This window comes from Agelaius tricolor, unplaced genomic scaffold (assembly GCF_023055355.1).
Source record: "Agelaius tricolor isolate 1412-34295 unplaced genomic scaffold, bAgeTri1.0.p SCAF_2, whole genome shotgun sequence".
Taxonomy (NCBI): Eukaryota; Metazoa; Chordata; class Aves; order Passeriformes; family Icteridae; genus Agelaius; species Agelaius tricolor.
Window position 1 is genome coordinate 25,495,053 of NW_027269262.1, and position 20,026 is coordinate 25,515,078.

The 20,026-nt window shown below is 35.3% G+C and overlaps 1 protein-coding gene across 1 annotated transcript in view; it reads left to right on the forward strand.

The window, feature by feature from the left end:
* ABCA13 (ATP binding cassette subfamily A member 13) overlaps positions 1–20,026 on the forward strand; it is a 170,456-nt gene that overhangs the window by 123,812 nt on the left and 26,618 nt on the right. The window contains exons 45-49 of the mRNA XM_071454709.1: positions 4,021–4,177; positions 5,103–5,356; positions 5,643–5,835; positions 7,027–7,136; positions 17,057–17,207. Coding sequence (XP_071310810.1) covers positions 4,021–4,177; positions 5,103–5,356; positions 5,643–5,835; positions 7,027–7,136; positions 17,057–17,207 — 865 coding nt within the window. The remainder of the gene's footprint in view (positions 1–4,020; positions 4,178–5,102; positions 5,357–5,642; positions 5,836–7,026; positions 7,137–17,056; positions 17,208–20,026) is intronic.

A 20,026-nucleotide genomic window follows, 5' to 3' on the forward strand; every position in this document is an offset into this window, starting at 1 on the left:
TGTGCAGAATAACATCAAGAAGGTAAGAAACATTTTTTCTTACAGCTCTAACAATTTTCTGTAATTCAACATAGCTCCAGGAGTTTATATTTCCAATGAGAAGTCTGTCCAATGTGAAGTACTGGGGTGGATGGAGTTTTGTCTCCCAATAGTACTGTGAGAGAGGAAAGTTCTGCCATGCTACTCTCTTGCTTAGTTTCCTGTGAAAAACAACAGCAACAAAAAAACCCCAAACCAAAACAAAAAAAAAACAAAACCAAAAAACCCCAACAAAAAAACCACAAAACCCAACAAAAAACAACCAAAAAAACCCCACAAAAACCCCAAAAAACAAAAAAATCAAACCCTTAAAAACCCCCAAGCAACAAACAGGGGAAAACAAAAACAATACCAAAAAAAACCCAACCAAAAGCAATCCTGTAATAGAAGGTTAAAATAGCTGTTTCAATAAAGAATTGATATCTCTATAAAAGTAAGTCTGCTCAGCCCTGGGATCAATTATATTAACAGTGTGTTCTGTTGTGTCACTTGAGGGGCAGAATTAAAGTTGTTTTGCTGTACATGTACAGCTTCTGTAATACACCATGATTTCAGGGTAAGATTTCTGACAGAGTTTGATTTTGAAGTTATTTATTTATATAAACACAGAAGCCCCAGGTCTGTTGAAACATACTGGAACTCAACTCATAGTGGGACTCACAACTCTTCCCATGTGCTGACTTAGGTGATGTTAGAAATGCTGAATTGTTAAAGGAAAAGGCTTCTCAGAATTTTATTACTTATTTCAAGCAACTAATTGTTGCTACCCTTGTAGGGGGAGAGTGCATATCTTACAGGACAGATGTTTAGATAATGAAATATCTGAATGAGAGAATGGTAGGCAAGGAAAGAAGAAAGGACCTTCTACAAGATCATGTCATGTTCTATTCCAGAAGAGTCTCAGAAAAACCCTTCAAAAACACCCCCAATTTACTATATTGCTCCTTGAAAACTGTTTTCAAGGTTTTGTGCCTCCAGCAACTCATTTTTTAGAAACTGTTTAGGTATCCTCAAATCTGGATTTTTTTCGTGGAAATTCTAGCCTAAGTTTATTCAGAACCATACTTCATAATTGTCCTTCATCAAATGCCTTTTGCAAGCCAAAGCAAGCCAAATCCTCTCTTGTAAAACCTTAAAACCTCCAAATTCCTTGCATAATTCTATTTATCATTTTTCCTTATAATTCCCATTTGAGCTCCTCTTTCCTGGATGTGAATATTCAAACTAGCATGAACTATTCTAGAGGTCATGATGCTAGGATTTTGTAAATAACTTGTATGAAACATCCAAAGTTCATAATTTCCTCCTCTCTGAATCTTTCTTGTGTACCACCCTCATTTCCCTTCTTCTGCACTTCCATCAAGTGATTCCTTCAAGTTAAGGGCACAAATTCTAACCAGTCTTAGTGCAAAGATTTTACACTATGAATTCTCACACCTTTTTTTTTATTAGCTTTACAACCACTGAATCCTTCTTGTGATCCAGTTGCTGTCATATAGTGAGGCATAGGCTTCTATAGAAACCCTAGCCAAGCAGCAACTGAAGCACACAGTACAGAGCTGTATGTCTACTGAAGTCCTGAAAGGGTTCTTTCTGGTATGCCATGGGCTTTGGCCCTGCCCACAGTGTACTATCAAGTGCCAGTTATATTGGCATTGTTTTAACCAAAGAGTTGAGTTAAACTTTGAATATTTCAGAAAAAAAAAAGTCAATGAATGAAAATGGGTCTTATTTTGTTGGCTGCAGATGCAGCTTAATCAGCTCAATATAATCCCTACTGTACTGTTCAGCATTGGCTGACATAACAGATGTTGCAGTGATTTTTAACAAGAAAATCTGTGTATTCACTGTGTATTAACATATATTAAAGATCCAATATCTGTCTGTAAGTTTAACATGTCTCAAGGACATTGATAAACTTCACAGTTTCCACTCTTCCTAATCTACCCTTTATTCAGCCTAACTACACCAAAAATATGATGAAGCCCATTGTGGCCATTTTATTCTTCCCCAATACTGTGCATATAACCCTCTTTCATCTGCATGCCATCACCATCTGTGTTTTTTTCCTTTAAAATTTTATTTTTCTCTTCAGGATACATTTGTGTGGATTTTCAGATCTAGAACAAAGATAGAAATAGCCCAGTTATACAAAAAAGTTAAAGAGAAGAGGGTGTGTTCGAAAGAATAATCAAGTTTCTTAGTGTGCTACTTTAAAAGTTATTTTCTTTAAAAATAAAATTAAATTGCATCTTTTTCTCTTTTAGATGATTGCAGAGGTGTTTGCTAGTCTAAATACTTAAGCAGTCCAAACTGTTCTTTTATACTTAGAAAATACTAAATTGCAACTGCAGCTGAGGGAAGAGAAAGAGGACAGAAATGTAGGTGTAACCGGCCCCAACTTTAAAGACTGCATTTGAACATCATATAACTTTAGGAGTCTGAAAGTCTTACTCATTTCTTAGCAGTTATAAGCAAAAAAATCAAATTTTGCTTTCATTTACAGCAGAGCAGTAGCACTGTAAATCATCTCTTTCCTGAACTGTTTCCAAAGATGGACTTGTATTTATGGTATTGTTATTCTGAGAACAGTGATTTTGGTATGTGCATCAAGGGAAGGAAAGATAGTGTGATTAAGACTGGCAAAAGGATGCTGAAAAGTATAGTGGGATCTTGAATAGTTACAATTTCATTTGAGACCCAAACATTGAGTCATTTAGCCTTTATCTTCCTGTAAACTGAAGATAACATTTATATTACTTCCCAGCAGAGTTTGCAAGTTTGTTTTTTAAGGTAAAGGATTTTAGCATTCTTCAATGCAAAAGATTCATCTATAAAGTACAGAATACTGAATTGAAAAGGGAATGACTTAGTTTAGTATTCTAAAGTCATTTAATAAAATGACTTTTATGACTTAGTTTAGTAATCTAAACTACACTTTAGGGCAATGAAGAAGTGAATTCACAGACTTTTGGCTAGTTGCTCTTGCATTGAGCTCACTATTAAACCACTTACATATTAATATTATACAGGAAGTATTTATATATACATTACATATATACTTATTGATGTACGATAGTGTATGCTGATACATATGCTCCTGCAGTCTATGTACTGCTTGTTTGACAGATATATCTTGCACTATGCTGAATGGAAAATAAATTTTCTTTACATGGCATGCACATGCTGATTGCCTGGGCCTTGTTTTAACCTTTATAAACATCTCTTTATAAATAAAAAGTGTGTGTGTGTGCTCCATTCTGGATAGGCATGGTTTGATTTGTCATGATGGAGGTGCCTTCCTCCTTCCGTTAAAGATTGAAGATGATATAATCATGGACATGCTGTCTTATCCTCATATGCACTCATTTTTGACTGCTATTACTCTACTGACAACCTGCTTAATGTAATAACATGGTCTGTGGGATTTTTCAATTCTTCAATTCTCACATATCACCAGCACAAACACTAGTTCCAATTCAAAAATTATTGGTTTTTTACTTATTTTTCTTCTCTTCCTTTGCTCACTATTTCCTTTTATTTTTTCCTTCCTATGAAAGCCTCTCAGAAAAATAACTGCTCAGCATCCACGATTTAAACTTTAAATATTTGGTTTTAATTCTATATCTGTGTTAGAGGCTTGGTCAGATGCATGGATTTCATGCAATCATCCAGAAATCAGGATTGCGAGCTGTGTGGAACAGTCAAAGTAAATATCTACACCTCATATATGCAAAAATGGATCATATCTGCACATAACATGGGAGTAAATATGTGTATATCTATGGAAGTATAAACTAGTTTTTTAAAGAATATGTATCCCAAATTTGTCCCTTTTTTAAATCACTTGTTCTGAAGAGTTGTTTGCCTGCCTTAAAAATAAGAAACAGTAGTTATGATTTTTTTCTAGTGTGATAACTGACTTTTTGGGGATCAAAAGAATAACTTATTTATGACAGTTTTGTTTCTTTAAACTTTCAGATATGCAACTTTACCTTGGATGTATCTTGCATCCAGATTCTTCTCAAGTTCAGATGTAGCTTTTATTTCCTACATCTCCTTAAATTTTGTGTTTGGCCTGTGTACCATGCTGGTGACTCTCTTACCTCGCTTGTTAGCTATAATTTCCAAAGTGCAGGTCAGTATAAAATCTTTGGTTTACCTTTTTCAAAACTGACATGTATACACACACATACATGCATATATATATTTGAGAATGTTCATGTGTGTTTATATATTTGTACAGATAAGATTTCTCCTGAAGAAAAACATACGGTTCTTATATATTCATGATTTTTCTATATTGACTGTTACCGTCTTGAATTTTAACTTGTCTATAACCCAAAAAAGCATGCTGTAATAATGAAAAAACAGTGTGAATTGAAACTTTGACATTTTCTAGACCATTAAGTTGTAATTGGCACATAATGGGAGCTGTTCTGGTCGATTAAATAGATTATATGCATTGTAAAATGTGTTTGAATAATATTGACATAAGAGATAAGCTGCATATTCCTAGGATCACTAATGAAATGTATGAATAGTAATTTATACAGCACATTCTCACTCCATGTATGTATTTTTAGTTAGTCATAACAGTATTTAAACAACTTGATGGAAAGGACTTCCAGAATGAGTATGACTCTATTCATGTACAGGTCAAAACCTTGATGTTTAAAGTCAAATCTCGATAATCTGTCATGCAAGTGTGTAAGAAAATTCAGTATTCACTTGGGTTTAAGTTCGTGATTTAAATTTGATATTATTCAAATATTGAAATGTTAAGGAAATAGAAGAATCATGGTTCCATGTGTTTTGATACTGTCTATGAACTTCAACTAAGATCAGAATGCCATGGCTATAAAAAGTCTAAAATGCACTATTATATAACCCTGAACCCCAAAATAGTTCACAATATGTTCACTTTAGAATTCAGTTTACCACAAATGAGATTTGAATGCAGTATCCAGTTTTGCAAGTCTGCTCATTAGGCTGTTGGAGAAAACTAATTTTTTTTCCCTTTTATCTTTATTCTCCTTCATCCTTCCCATGTCTTAATACAGAGTTTTCACAACATCTACAATATCCTCAAATGGGCATTCATCATATTCCCACAATTCTGCCTAGGCCAGGGCTTAATAGAGCTTTCATACAATCAGATCAAGTTTGACCTGACCAGGAACTTTGGAATAGATTCTTACGTGAGCCCCTTTGAGATGGATTTCCTGGGCTGGATTTTTGTGGCAATGTCCCTCCAGGGAACACTACTACTTCTGTTACGTCTTTTCCTTCATTGGGATCTCCTCTGGAAATCAAGGTTTGTTATCATTTGTATTCTGCCACAGTGGGCACTGAACTTATTTTCGGAGAAAGAAAATGGTGTGTTCCTTTAAACAACTGAAGACAAATACTTCTTATAACATGGTGTACCTGTATTGATGGAAACTACAGAAAAAATACAAGTAGTAGTTTTTCTCTTGAGTTCTGATGAGAATTGATCACCAAGTGCTAAGGAATTACAACCAGGAAAATAAGAGTTATACAGAATGCAGCAAATTATGACCAATTTTCCATGTATCACTCATTATCATCCTCTGTTGTAGGGGTCATTGCTCAGTTAACAGCATGGACAGCCCTTCAGAAGATGTTGATGTAGAAATGGAGCGACAGAGACTCTTTGGTGGAAGAACTGGTAATGATGTCCTACTTCTGTACAACCTCAGGAAGTGTTATGGAGGTTTCAGTAAGAAGAACACAGCTGTGGAAAACATAAGCTTGGGCATACCAAGAGGAGAGGTAAAAGAGTCTTTTTTTCCCCCTTTTATAAAGTAACACTTTATTCTGAGCAATTGTTGAGACATACTCAGTGTGTCTACAGTGAAGGGCCTGTAGATAGCAGCAGAAAAAATTCAGTTGTAGTAATTTCTAAAATTGGAAAATTGGAAACTGGATAAAAGCAGAAACTCTGGTGGTGCTGAAGAAGAACTGGTCATTTATTTTTTGGTTAAACATTCATCAGAGTGTTAATTTTTTACTTGCTTATCTTTACCAAATTACTCTACTTTAGGCTAACATAAGTAAGGTAGCATAGCAGTTTATTGTTCAAAGAGAAAACAAAATACCCAACTCAATAGCAAACTATGGACTGCATCCTGAATTTGTTACCACAGCACATTTTTGGTTCCCATGCTGAAATTATCACAGTACCTTTGAATATGGCATATACAAAGAAACTATTTCAATAAATCAAAATTTAGTGCTGAGAATATTTGTGTTTGGGGGCTTTATTCATTATTTGGATGGTTTGGGGAATTGCAGATATTAATTTCTAAACTACTGAGAAAGAAAATACTTTTCTTGGTTGCTAATATAAAACTGGAAAATCTGTGAAACTCGCACATGGCAGCACAGGCGCAGTGATGTTCCTGCTACTTACTGATCAGCTGTTGGGTATCTGAGGTAACCAGGAGGACATTATTGTTGATTAAAGCCTATAAATCAATAGGAAAGTTCATGAAAAAATTATTTAGAAATCATAAAGGGCTATGTGTAGACTTATTATGAATCCTATCCTAGATTAAGCATTAAGTTATTGCAGCTAGGGGCCTGAAATAAGTGTTCAAAATGAATGTGTCTCTTGGATGTCTGGTATTCAGTCATACACAATGAAGCAGCTCATGACAAGCTTGGAAATATTCACTCTATGGACTGATATCCAGGGTGTGGAAGCAGGACCTAAAATCCTCCTGTTCAAATGTAGCATTTACTGATAATATGGATAAATAATGGGTTTGATTGTTGGGCAGGGTTTTAAGAGGAGGGCTAGAATGCTAAATAAGTCACTTCTGGTAATTAGCACACACATTGTACCCATATACAGTTTCTTATAGATATATAATAGAAACATGGGAAGGGGAGAAATTTGAAGAAGTAATATTTATTTTTTCAGTATAGCATATTGATTTTTTTTCCCAATATCTCTGATAGTGTTTTGGACTCCTGGGAACAAATGGAGCTGGGAAAAGCACAACATTTAAGATGCTGACTGGAGACATCATCCCATCTGCAGGACGTGCTGTTATCAGGACTCCTACTGGGTAAATAACACAGGGTTTGATCAGAATAGTGCTAATTGATAATGCACATGATCAAAGACTCAGCATGTCTTCAGTCCTTTATCCTGTACTCTAGGGATCTATTTTGTTCTCTTTTAAATGTATATTGCTTTGTTGCTGTTAAATCTCTGTGGAAGAGCTTTTTAGAATTATTTAATTCTGTTTGACAGCTGTGTTAATTGAGAATAAAGTTGTCTACTAGCAAAAGAGAAACTCTAAGAAGACTTAATATACATCCTTTCAAAACTTTTAAAAAAAGCTTAACATATATTAAAATGCATGGACATATATCCCCCTAAAAGTTCTGCACTGAGAGTCTTCCAGGCTTAGGTAGATGAGCAGTGCTTCAAGTGGGTAATTTTAAAATATTTTCTTACACTAATGTACTTCAGAGTCATTAGTTAATTACTTGATCAATATGCTACGTATTAGGATAAGAGGTAGTGTTGGTGAGATTTATCATTCTGATGGACTGATAAAAGAATAATGGACTTTAGGTCAGATGTAACCAATAATTTTAAGTTTTCCCAGCAAAATTGGAAGGAAAAGAAAGTAATTTTTTTTTCAGTAAGTAGAAAATATGCATATACACATACGTAAATGGCTTTTGTGCTCTTTTCTTTTCCTGAATGATGTAAATTTCAAAATCTTTTTTGGACAAGGACAGGTCAAGAGTTTCATTAAGAAATTTTTAAAGGAAGCATTTTTGAATTTTCAAAATGGCAAGTTACATTTCTTTGGCCTAGAAATCAAATGCTTTAATAGGTCAGTGTTTCCTTACTTCTTTACGGAAATAATGATCATCAGATTTAACTTCAAAGATAAGTAGCTTCAGTCATTGCAAAATTCAGTTTTCTGGAAAATTTGCACTTTTGAAATGGACAATATCACCAATATTAACATAATTGTAATTCAAAGTATTTTCTCATTATCTTTCATAGCAAATCATATGAAATGTAGAAATGCAGAAATGATTTTTAAAAAGCATTTTTAAAAAGGGATTTTGAAAAAAGTATTCTTAAGAGAAGTGGTGTGAGCAAGACTTTAAAATAGTTAGAGAGACTTTTAGATGGTTGTTTTCACTTGTAATTTTTGAGAATTTTTAAAAGAATTTTTTGTCTTAAACAGAAGACAATTTTTCAGATATTGATCAAAATTAAAAATAAGAGAAGTGATTTAAAATTGGATAAAAATCAACATTTGTTATTCTTTGGAACTGATGAATAGCATTTTACCTCCTGGTACACGAAATAATGGAAGCCAGAAGTTTATAGCATGAGTCTAAGGAGGATTTGAGATTTGGAAAAATGAAATTATCTGTAATACATTTTTTTAAAATAAAATTTCTCCATTAGGGCATCAGGATATTTAAGCTCCCATGTTTTGTTTTGATTCTGAGCAGTATTTTGCTGTAGATTTTAATAGGACTTGTCTTGGGTCTCACCTGTGCATTCATGGATCACATATGACTATCCCTGTGCAATGTTGTTTCAGGTCTGTATTTGGGCAAATGATTTGATCTGGTAGGAAAATTGCAAAATTTTAACATCTACTTGAAAGCAAATATAAAGTTATAAGAATACAATTCATTATTATATATATTGACACTTACAGTATGTTTGCTGACTGCTACATGGTTTTTTAGAACCCCCTAAAATAATTTTAAAAAATTACAAAACAATTCACCAATGCCTGGATTCCTTTTATCAGTTGTGTTGCTATATACCTGTGGTTAAATGGCTAAAAATTCTTCTGAGGTCAACTAGCCAGCTACTGGCTTTTGACAATAGGCTAAATGCTGTCCCTGGACACTGTGTGTGTCACTTTCATTTCCCATATTGTGTTTTATAAATCCAACATGAAAGCATATATTAAGATGCAATGTTATTTACCATATACTAAATCATAGGTAATGAAATTTGACACACTTTAGGAGGCTTGAGAGAAAGCCTTAGACAATTGAATTTCAGTGTACAAAATACCCTTGACAACATTAATTATCGCCTTGTATTATGGTGGTGTCAATCGAGTTTATGGATTTTTTGTGTTTGCAGGGGCTGAAGTGAGTGTAAATCCCATATTACCAAGATTTCAAAACTTAATGCTAATTCAAGGAGGCAACCTTCAGTAAAAGCTGCTATTACACAGTAGCTAAACTTAGAGAAACAAATGATTTGAGGCTGTGAGAAGAAATTTATGTCCCTCCTGACTTTGTTCCTTGCTTCACTATTTTAGAAACTGCTGTTGAGCAGATCATGGTGCAATGTGTTGCTGTACCCCTGAAAATCACTAAGAGGCAAGTTTGCTGGCTCTTCCAGAGGTGTGATGGTAACCACAACAGGTCTGGAGAGCCATTCCTCAGCAGCTAAGAATGACCGAAATTACTGATTGCAGGGAATTTTAGGTGAATTTATTTTCATTTATGACTCAGATAAATGAAGGAAGGTATGGTAAGAAAGCTACTTTTTTTCTTATTCTGGAAGTATACTCAGAAGTCTGGTGTTCCTGGCACAGAGACTACAGTCAGCAGAAGAAAGCAGCTGCAGAACATTTCTTGGTCAGCAGAATTAGATTTTTTTGCTTAAAATTTACATCATGAAGGAGATTTCATAAAAACATTATCTCTGATACCTATTCCTGATGAAAAATGCAGCTTAGATATAGATCCCACCTCTTTTGGGTTTGACTGGAAAGAATACATCTTTTGTCCTCTGTCACTGTGAAAGGACAAGACATTGTACTTTGATGGATCCTTCACAGAATCATAAAATGGTTTGGAAGGGACATTTAAGATCATGTAGTTCCAACCCCCCTCTGTGGGTAGGGACACTTTTCACTAGACCTGCTTAATCAAAGCTACATCTAACCTTGAACAGTTCCAGGGATGCGGCATCCACAGCTTCCCAGGGCAGCCTGTTCCTGTGACTCACCATCCTCATAGTAAAGAATTTCTTGCTAACATCTAATTTAACCCTACCTTGATGATGTATTCTTCATGATCAAATAATTAAATAAGTATGTAAAATTACTATTATAAACATTGGAGAACCTAACTAATTTTATTCCATGCAGAAAATCCTTAATTCATAACAGATTCCATTTCCTTGAATAGCTATGCTTCAAAGTTTTTGATTTAAAAAGAAATTTAAAAACAAAGAAACCAAACAAAAAACCAAACAAATCCATGCATACCTTTTCCTGCTTGATACAGAATTTGAAATGAAGTCAGGAGTGTCTTTTTGAGGCAGTGCACTGATAATGACCTTGAATTTTATTAGACAGCCATTGCACCTTGGAAGAACATGAATTCTAGAAATAGAAGATGGGATTTTTGAAAGGTATAAGTTGAACACAAAGAAGAATTTTTGAAAGGTCGACCTAAAACATCTTAGAAGTGCAGGGGTTTATAGAGAAAGAGCCTCAAACACCAATAATAAACTTGTATTCAAGGACCTTCTGCTACAGTCTCAAAGAAATTTTTAAAATATGCTTCTGAGAAATAACATCCTTTTTAAGAGGACATAAGAGCAGATTCACAACATCTTCACGTACTTTTAAAGATTTGTTGTCTGCTAGGTTGGTTGTTTGCTGAATGCTTAATACCACCAAAAAATAAAAAAAGCTTATTCCTAAGAATCTGAGAGAGATCTATGTCTGTTTTCATAACAAAAGCTAATAAAATCCATAGAAGATAGGTATTATGTATGTTATTTTTCAGTATCACTGGGATTCATAAGTCAGAGTGTCATTAAGTGGGAATATTTGTGAAAAACTAAAGCCAACTTCATCTTTTCTGCATATTAGTTTTTACAGACTTCTTTGGTGGGGAAATGATTTTGGGGGAGGGAAGGCTTCTGATCTGTTTTAATTGGGGTTTTCTCTTTTTGACACACTACAAATTAAGTAGATATTTTAAATGCATTATATGCCTGAGCTGTGTATCTTACAATTTGTGTAACCAACGCACATTTATAGTATACAAGCTGAGCAGTCTACAAAAAACCTATTTCTTTCTAATTTTCATATCCCTCTGCAGAAAATATTTTAGGCAACTTATATAACCTTTGTAGGCCCATTCTAGTTGTTACTGTTATGTGATTAAAATAGTCAGAGAAGTAATAGGAATTTATGACCAACCACAGCCAATCATGTGAATATAATGCCTTTCACAGGGGATTTTACTTTTTAATTGTTTTGTGTACCTCATTAATATCACTGTTGTCAGTGACATATCTGTGCAAAAGAAACAGAAAAATAATTAGCTTCTAGAGAGTGTGTCTCCATATTAGGGATATTTGCCACCTCAATATTGAAGGGTGACAAAGAAACAAGCAACATTGAAACAGTTACTTCAGAAGGCTTGGAAACAAAATAATGATAGCAAAGTATCAGGAGTATCTCTCATAAAGGACAGAAATATCAAAAGCAAAACCAATAACTACAAGAAAGCAGAATATTTGAATAAGATTTGTTTACTTCTACTTAGAAAGTATGGTTTTATAAGACATTAAGAGACCGACAGGCTTTTAAAGAGCTGCAAAGCTTAAATATGTTTAATAATTAACTGCATGATCTGCCTGACAATTAGAAGAGTTCTTTGTGTTCTCTGTAGCACAGCTGTTGCTCTACAAGAGTAAAAATGGACTAAAATTATCTCATGCTTGGCTCTACTGCCATAAGTAGATTGCCACCAGTGTGGGAGCTGTCTAAATGAAAGGTAGTGAATGAAACTGTAAACATTTTTGTAGTTACTTTTTCTGTCAAACAGCTTGAAGAAGTAAGGTCTGCATTAAATATGTACAAAGAAAAGCTGACACTTAACAAAGTGGTATAACAAAGGAGAACAAAGTGAGTCTTCGTAGTCTTTGAATGTCTGCTGGGCTAATGTATCAGCAGATACTGTACATCTGTTCCACTTTTTTGTGTTTGTGTATTCTTTGGCCAAGCTTTGTTTTCTTTCCCTTTCTATACTTGTGTTTAAACCCTCCTTAGTGACTCTGTCATAAAACCTCTCTAAAGTGAAGAGCACTAAACACAGCTTTGAAGAGAAAGTGTCAAAATCCTTTTAAGTGCCGTGGCAAGGTCAATGTAAAATAATGAATAATGTGACTGGTGGTTTGTTTGCCTTTTTGGTGCCCTCTATTTTGCAATCTTTTCTGTTGTACTTTGCTGAATAGAGATGACTTTAACTTCATACTTAGAGTGGTATGCTTATGCAAAAAAGTACATAAACCAGGTAACATCTTATTCATAAGTTGCCCCACCAAAGACTGAAGCATTTGGCAGTCTTCCTCGTGTAATTAATTTATCTCCCATGAATTTCCATCTTCCTTCTGCACAGAGATCCTCCATGACAGCAATTCCCCATCCTATTTGAATTGTGTCGGTCATCTCAGCTGTTGTATTACAAAGTCATAGGAGCAAAGAACTGCTCTACAAAGAGGGAAAAGTAAAATATTTCTTTATGGCTAGAACTTCAACTCTTTTGATAGGTATGATATTCAGCTTGATAAATAATTAAAATGTAGTTCAAATAGCTTAACTTGAAAGGAAGAATAAATTTACATAAATATAATGGCTGAAATGGCTGTTTTTACACTGTATATCAGTATAATTAGTCTAATTATAATGAAGCTATAGTTACATTAATTATATTTTAACCTTGATTTCTTTGTAATGTTAATTGCGCATTAGTATGCACTGAATTGAATGTGCAGTTATGAGTACAATGAAATGTCTAAGTACTTTTGCAATTTGTAAATTTATATTTCATTTTGACTAATTAATGGAATTTATCACTCTGTAGAAGCAGATATATATATGTGGTATTGTAAGTACCAAATATATCACTGCTTTTTATTGCATTGAAAAACTGCAGAAAAAGCATATAAAAGTGAAACAAAGTGCACAGCAGAGCCAAAAGCGAAAGAACTTTTTCCAAAACCAGTCATAAGACTGATTTCAGAGACTGAGTTGTCTCTGGAAACCCAGCACTGAGTCTTACCTTTGAATTACGGCGCACAACCACCTATAAGCAATGTTGATAGTAACCATTGTAAAAAACAAGATCAAATCTAGTTCTACAATAGCCACTCCTGCCTTCTGGAAACTGCAGGTCCTGTTTATACAGGGGAAGGAAACAGGTTTTGTCCAAGATCATATTCACTCATCCCAGTGGTTATGACTCTTTTCAGTGTCAGCAAAGGCTTTCTGACTGGAGTGCCCCATGCCACCCCCATATAATCTGTAATCAGATTGCATGGCTTTCTTTAAGTACTCAGAATAAATAGATCAATGTAAAAAGCCTTGCAATGGTCTGTGGAGGAACAATTTTGAATCTAAAATTTTCTATACTCTGATTTTGGTTTATGATCTCAGTATCTTGAAAATCTGGCAAATGTATTTCCTCAATAGTATAAACCTATAAGGTGAACACTCCATGGTGAGGAAAGTCTCATTGAGTTCAGGATATTTTCTCAGGATGTCTTGCACCAAAATATCATGATACTCACCAAAATACTTAGACAGGGATAGAATAGAAAATCTTCCATACTTCAAGTGCTAGACTCCACTATTTTTCTTGAGGATGCCAGATGTTCTGTTGACCATTTCTAAAGGAGATCTAGAAATGCAATTCTGCAACTTTAAAACTATATTTAAAATATAAAGATTTCTGGAAATATTCCAGTGATGTCATTTGTTGCAGCTGTTCACTCTAAAGGAAAGCTTAACTAACGAGGGGAAGTATTGACTGAGAATAAGGATGTAGTCTAAAAATGAAGTAGAAAAATGAAGAAAATGTCTTTTATATCTTGATCAGATGATATAATCAAAATTGCTAACAGAATTTAGAGAAAACAAGTATGCTGTGTTATTATAAAGATACAGAAAGTTGTGTAGTAGTGTAAAAGCTTAGTGTAAAAGTGTTTTACTACCCATAGTTTTAGATATTACACTAGATTTCATTGTGTCTACTGTACTATGGATAAAAGCCTGAGAGGGGTTGGAATTCATACTTACATGTTCTTTCTCTCTATTTATAAAATGAGCTGATTTTTTCCTCCTGTATGTCTTGTTTTTCATGTGAATAGTTTAGTGAAAAATTATGGCATCCTGATAATAATAGGGCAGAAAAAAATGGCTGTTTTTCTCTGGCTTGAGAATAAAAAGAATCAGCATTTTGCTGCATGCAAATCTATGTTTTAGAAAATATTAAAAATATATCTTTTGAATTTGATTCTGATAATAGCATATATCATGATGTTTGTTAAGGAAGAAGAGGATTATAATTAGTTTAATGAATAGAATAAGAAATTTTTTAGAAAAGGGAAAAATATTTACAGTATATCGTTTACTGAGAAGATTTTCTGGTATCAAGCCATCACTACTTGAAATGTTAATTTAATTTAGACCCATAAAAATGAAATCTGAGAGATTAACTGAATTTCAAGGAAAATCAATTTGCTAAGACAGGAGCTTGTTTTCTGTTGTACACTATCTACTATAATTAAAAATGATAATGTGTTTTTCTTCCATCTATTTTTTTATTTATATTGTTTATACCTTCAGAAAAAAATGTAGGACCAGGCTAAACAAAACTGAATGATAATGTCGAGAATTTTGATTTGGAAATCTACTCTGTGATGTTGATGAGGGAAGATATGTGGCATTATAGTGCACACTAAAAAAAAAAAAAGTATCCTAATATGTTTTGGTTTTTTTTGTATTCTGGCTGGATTATTTTTGAGCTGACAGATACAGAGATGAGAGCGAGGAGTGAGGTGGAAAGGTCCATGAGTTCTTTAGTGAATGCAGTGGAATCTCTGCATTAATGGGAAGTCTTGAAGTGTTCAGGGTCAGCACTAATGGATAAAGTTACAAGATAAGGGACTAAACTGAGTAAGAATATTTTATGATCCCTTCTCATTTTGCCCTCACTTTATGAAAGCTAAAGGTCAGTGGCTAGGATGCTGTTCACTTAAGACTGGGTGCATTAGATGGGCAGAGCACTAGAATCCTGTGTGTACAATTAGCACTGAGAACACTTTTTATTTCCTGATGCAAACAGGGTAAGGATGCTCTAATATAGTTCTGGCTAAAGAACATTAGATGTCTGTTGTTTTTTTGCAGCTGTCCATATTTAACTTTTTGTTCTTCATGGTAGGGGCCCATTGCAGACAAGATGTTTCTATCCAGCTCCAGGGTTCATGCTGAGTAAATGTTCCTGAAATTACCCCTGAGTGGGATTTGTTCTCTTCTGACTGGACTTGGCATATTATCAAAAGCCCAGACTCTTTTTTCTCAAAAGACAGCAGCTGCACCAAAAGAATACCCTGTGTATGAATCTTCCTAGCACAACAAACCTCAGATACATCTCTCTATGTGCAACAGCATCTAGTTAACAGTTCACTCTGAATAGTATTTCACTATGTTAGAATTAATTAAATAAGGAATCCACTGCTTCTGACTAGTTATATAAGATCAGCATTATTCAATCTACATCTTATGGTAAAGATGACTGTAGAAAAAGGGTTTAATTTGCCATATGTATTATTGGAAACTGAGACGGTAAAAATTCTGGATATACTCCATTGAAAATGTCCTATAGATGGATATAAATTAATGAGGATCACTCCTGTTATCCTCTTTCCCCTATCACCTTCTACTTTTTGCTAACTCTTTATTTACAGAGGTGTCTATAGGCAGATAACTTATGTAGCACCATCCAAACCAGCCAAAATACCCTGATTTTGTAAGTTTGCCATTAACAGCAAAGGACCATTCTAATTAGTCTATGGCAAGGTTTGTCATAATCATGTTAATTTATCTTTTGATAGCATTAAAATATATTTTCATGCTGTGGTTCATTATGAAAAATGCAGATTTTTTTTTCGCCTCAGACTCCTGAATCTTGTTAACAGGAGATACATATTTATATTTTCACTAGTGCTAGTATTTGTAGATCCTGCAGTTAATGCATTTACTTTATGTCTAAATGATTAATCATATATTATGTTCTTTTAATCAGAAATGTAGAAAACCACTTAGAGGAAAAATATTCTGTTACTCAGAATCTTTTGAAAACTTTTTTCCTTCAAAGCTCACATTTTTTTATTATTAAGTATCTTCATTTTGATAGGTCTTTCTGTACATGTAAATCAGCATCGTTGAGTGTTGAATTAGATGTTGGAATAAATAGGATAGATTTAGTGTCATTATGGGTAATGAGACACCCTTGCAATCAAGCTTGCTTCTTAGCAATGAATGTAATTTCAAGTAATGCTGTAGAGCTACAAAGTGAAGGCCAAAGTCTCTTAAATCAGGATAATTTTATACTTTTTCCTGTATTGTTTTTAAGTTACTTGGCTTTAATATCCTGTGTTTTGTTTTGCTATTGTTGTTTAGAGAATGCATGCATGCGTATGTGTGGTCATAGACACACAAAGAATACCCAGCAGAATTTCCCCCTCTCTCAAGTCCTTCCTCTTCAATATTCAATGAGATTGATATGAATATAATATTGTATATAGTATAATATCCAATATGAGCAATGCATGGTTTTAAATGTGTCTCTTTAGAGCAGGTACTACCAAAAAGATAAGAGAAGTAAAACAGGTGAGTATTAATTCTCATGGATGTCTCTTCTTCATGTGTTGGTCTGTTGACCTTGATACACATGCTGTCACAACAGTGACATGCTGGTGGCTGTGCTAACCCAAAAGGGACAAAAAGTGTGCATTGTGTGTGGGTGGTGCTGCACTAAGTAACCATGGCAAAGAGACTCAAACTCCTTTATCTGCAGACTTCAGGTTATGTGTGTTTGTCTTGTATCCCAAGTGTGGAACCCAGGGCCATGGGATGTGTTCAACAACATTCAAATCTTTTTCTTTTTCTTTGAACAGTTCTGAAATGGATATACTCTCTGCTAGCTCTGAAGGTATTCTTATTGGATATTGTCCACAACAAGATGCCCTGGATGAACTTTTAACAGGTTGGGAGCATCTTTATTATTACTGCACACTGCGTGGAATTCCAAAGCAAGATATCCATAAGGTAACTATCCAGAACAGATTTGCAGGGGGAGCTATTGCCTGGCTAGACTGTGGGGTTTATAGAACAATTGTACCTTTTGAACATGAGAAACTGTCTAATATTTCATCTTAACAACTTCAGTAATAAGGTTTTTCATTACCACAATTTTATTTAAATAATTTGGATTTTTTTCTGTCTGTTACGGCAGTTCAAAACACAATAACATCACTGCAGATAGTAAAATAACATTATTGCAAATGAAATCTTGGGCACAAAACCCCTAAAAGAAATTAAGTTTATGAATGGTTCAATGCCTTCACTATCCCACATGAGGAACTGTTAGAGAACACCACGCTTTGAGTCTTGTACCTCTGAAAAACTCTTTTCTTCAGAGATACCATTTAACTCTGAAGGAACTAAAAATTGTTGTATGATTCTGTATAAATAAACGAAACACCTGGGTGCTGGGATAGAAGCTGTCAGCATTCTGCTGTCTTAAACTTCTCAAGATGGGAACAGTCTCTTAAATGCTCTAGCTGCCACACAAAGCTTGGGTTGTCCAGGGAGAACAGGCCAAAGAAAATGCTTTGAGAATTTACTAGCATACAAGTTGACAATATCTAGGAATATCACTGGGAGCTTGGATTTACAGATAGAGGTGTAGCTGTGCTGATCAGCAGACTGAACTTTTTCTGTAATGAGGCAACAAGTCAGCTAATACAGAAATTAAGTACGAAACAGATACTGTGTTGTTGTGTTGTGTCTGTGTAAGTTGGACTGTACTGTTCCCCCTTATCATGTGGTGGTCCTGCCCTGGTTTTCCCCTCCCTCCTTTGTGCTGCCAGTTATCCCAACTCCTCCCCAGTTGCCTTGGAGATCAATGTACCCTTTCTCAAATCCCTCCCCAGTGCCCTGTCCGCCGCTCGGCGCTCCCACCCTTCTCTCTAGAATTCTCTAGAAACTTCCAGCCAGAGCGTTGAGTGATTGGCTCAGGGGCTGGGGCCCCACCGGGCCCCACCCTTACGTTATCCCCATTGGTGTTCTTCCTAAGTCAATCTTTTGTATCCCACTCCCCTCTGAAACTCTATTCGTCCAAGGACTGACTCCTCCCCTGTGTCCCTCCCTCCTTATAAGCTGTTGCAACCCTTCCCTTGTTCTCCTCGGCTGTCAGTTTCCCCTGGGGCCCAATAAACCTGGGTTCACCACAGCTGGAGAGCGCTCTCTTCTTATTTCTGCTGACAGTAGCCACAAGCCAAGCCACGTCCTACCACAAGGTCACACTGCTGTCACAGCACAGAGCGTTTGCCTCAGGTGCTGTCCCGAACCACGGAGATTGGGATAGTGCCCCGGTACTGCTAGCGGTGCTGGATAGCTGGCCAGGACGTCTGAGAAGGACAATCTTTCTCCAGCAGGACTGCTTCACTGTGTAAAATATGGGGTTTTTTCCTGTATCAGCAGATGGAAGTTTACAATATGACCTGACTTGAGCTGCTCAGTCTTGTCTGCTTAATTGCATCTCTATTAACATGAGAAAACATGTAGTGTGACATGAAATTGGTATCTTTCAATTTCTGCTGTATAGATTGGTCCCAAGTAGTATATATTGCTGTAGCACTGCCCTTGTAACCTTCAAAATAGTGCCTGTTGTTTTCCTTTCATTTTTTCAGAAGCAAAACTGCATGAACTGAAATAGGTTGTTTTTTTTCCTACTACTCAGTGCATTTCTGGCTGTTGCCTCAGGGTCTAATAAGTGGTTTGCAACCAGTTCCTTGACTGTATGTGAGAGGGCTGCTTTCTGATTCTCTGTAGTCTGTTTTCTTTTTCCTCAGCAGAAAGGTGCTATTTCAGAAAAAAGTAGGATTCCTGTAAGGGACATTGAGTATTCATCAGGACAGGCAATATTTTGAATTTTTACTGTTTTAAGCTGATAATTTGGGTATTTCTGGGGAAAATAAGTAATTCTTGCAAGCCTTTGCCCCTTGTCTTCGGCGGTATCCATTGTCCAGGACAAAGCCTGGACTTTTACATGTTTTAACATGTTACTTGCAGACTACTCAGAAATTATCATATAGTCTTTTGTTTGATTGTTTACCCTTCATAACTTATTGTGTTAATTTTTACTTCAGACTACTAGGAGAGTATTGAAACTATTTCCCTTGATCTAAAAGAAATATATTAAGGCATGGCTGTTATTGCACTGAAGCCCTCAACTATAATTAATTACCTGTTTTCTCCATGAAGTGTCAGCTCCTCCATAGCAGTTAGGGAAGAGTTCCTGAAGTAGTATGGTACATCAAATACACTTCCCTCTTCAAATGAATGAAAATCATTCATTTAGATATGAGTTATGTTACTGTGTGCACTGAGAGAAGACTAACATTAACCTTCCTGGACCTCAGATGATCTAGGTATAGGCTTAGACTATTCTTTGTAGTCAGCCTTCTGTGCCTTAGCATCCCATTTGTGAAAGAAAGATCATCCTTCTTTTCAGTTTTCTTAATTTTTTGCCTGCATGGATTGCAGAGCAGACTTTGTTGCCAATATGCTTGCGATCAAGGCATCAAAGCGTTCCTGCAAGTAATATTTAGCTTCTCTGGTTGTCCTCCACCAAAAACTGAAATGCATCTATCTCAGAGGAAAACAAATGTTTTTGTCAGTGGGCCCTCCTGATTGCGTGGCACGTCTGTCAAGCACTCAACAGCTGCTGTGCTTCAACTCAGAAATGGCTGGTGCCTGGAGAAAGTGACCATTTTAGCTGCCTATAAAGAAAATAAGGCTTTGGAATGCTTTAGAGGAGCAGCTGTATGGAAACGTAAGCTGTTATTTTCTCATCATTCCCT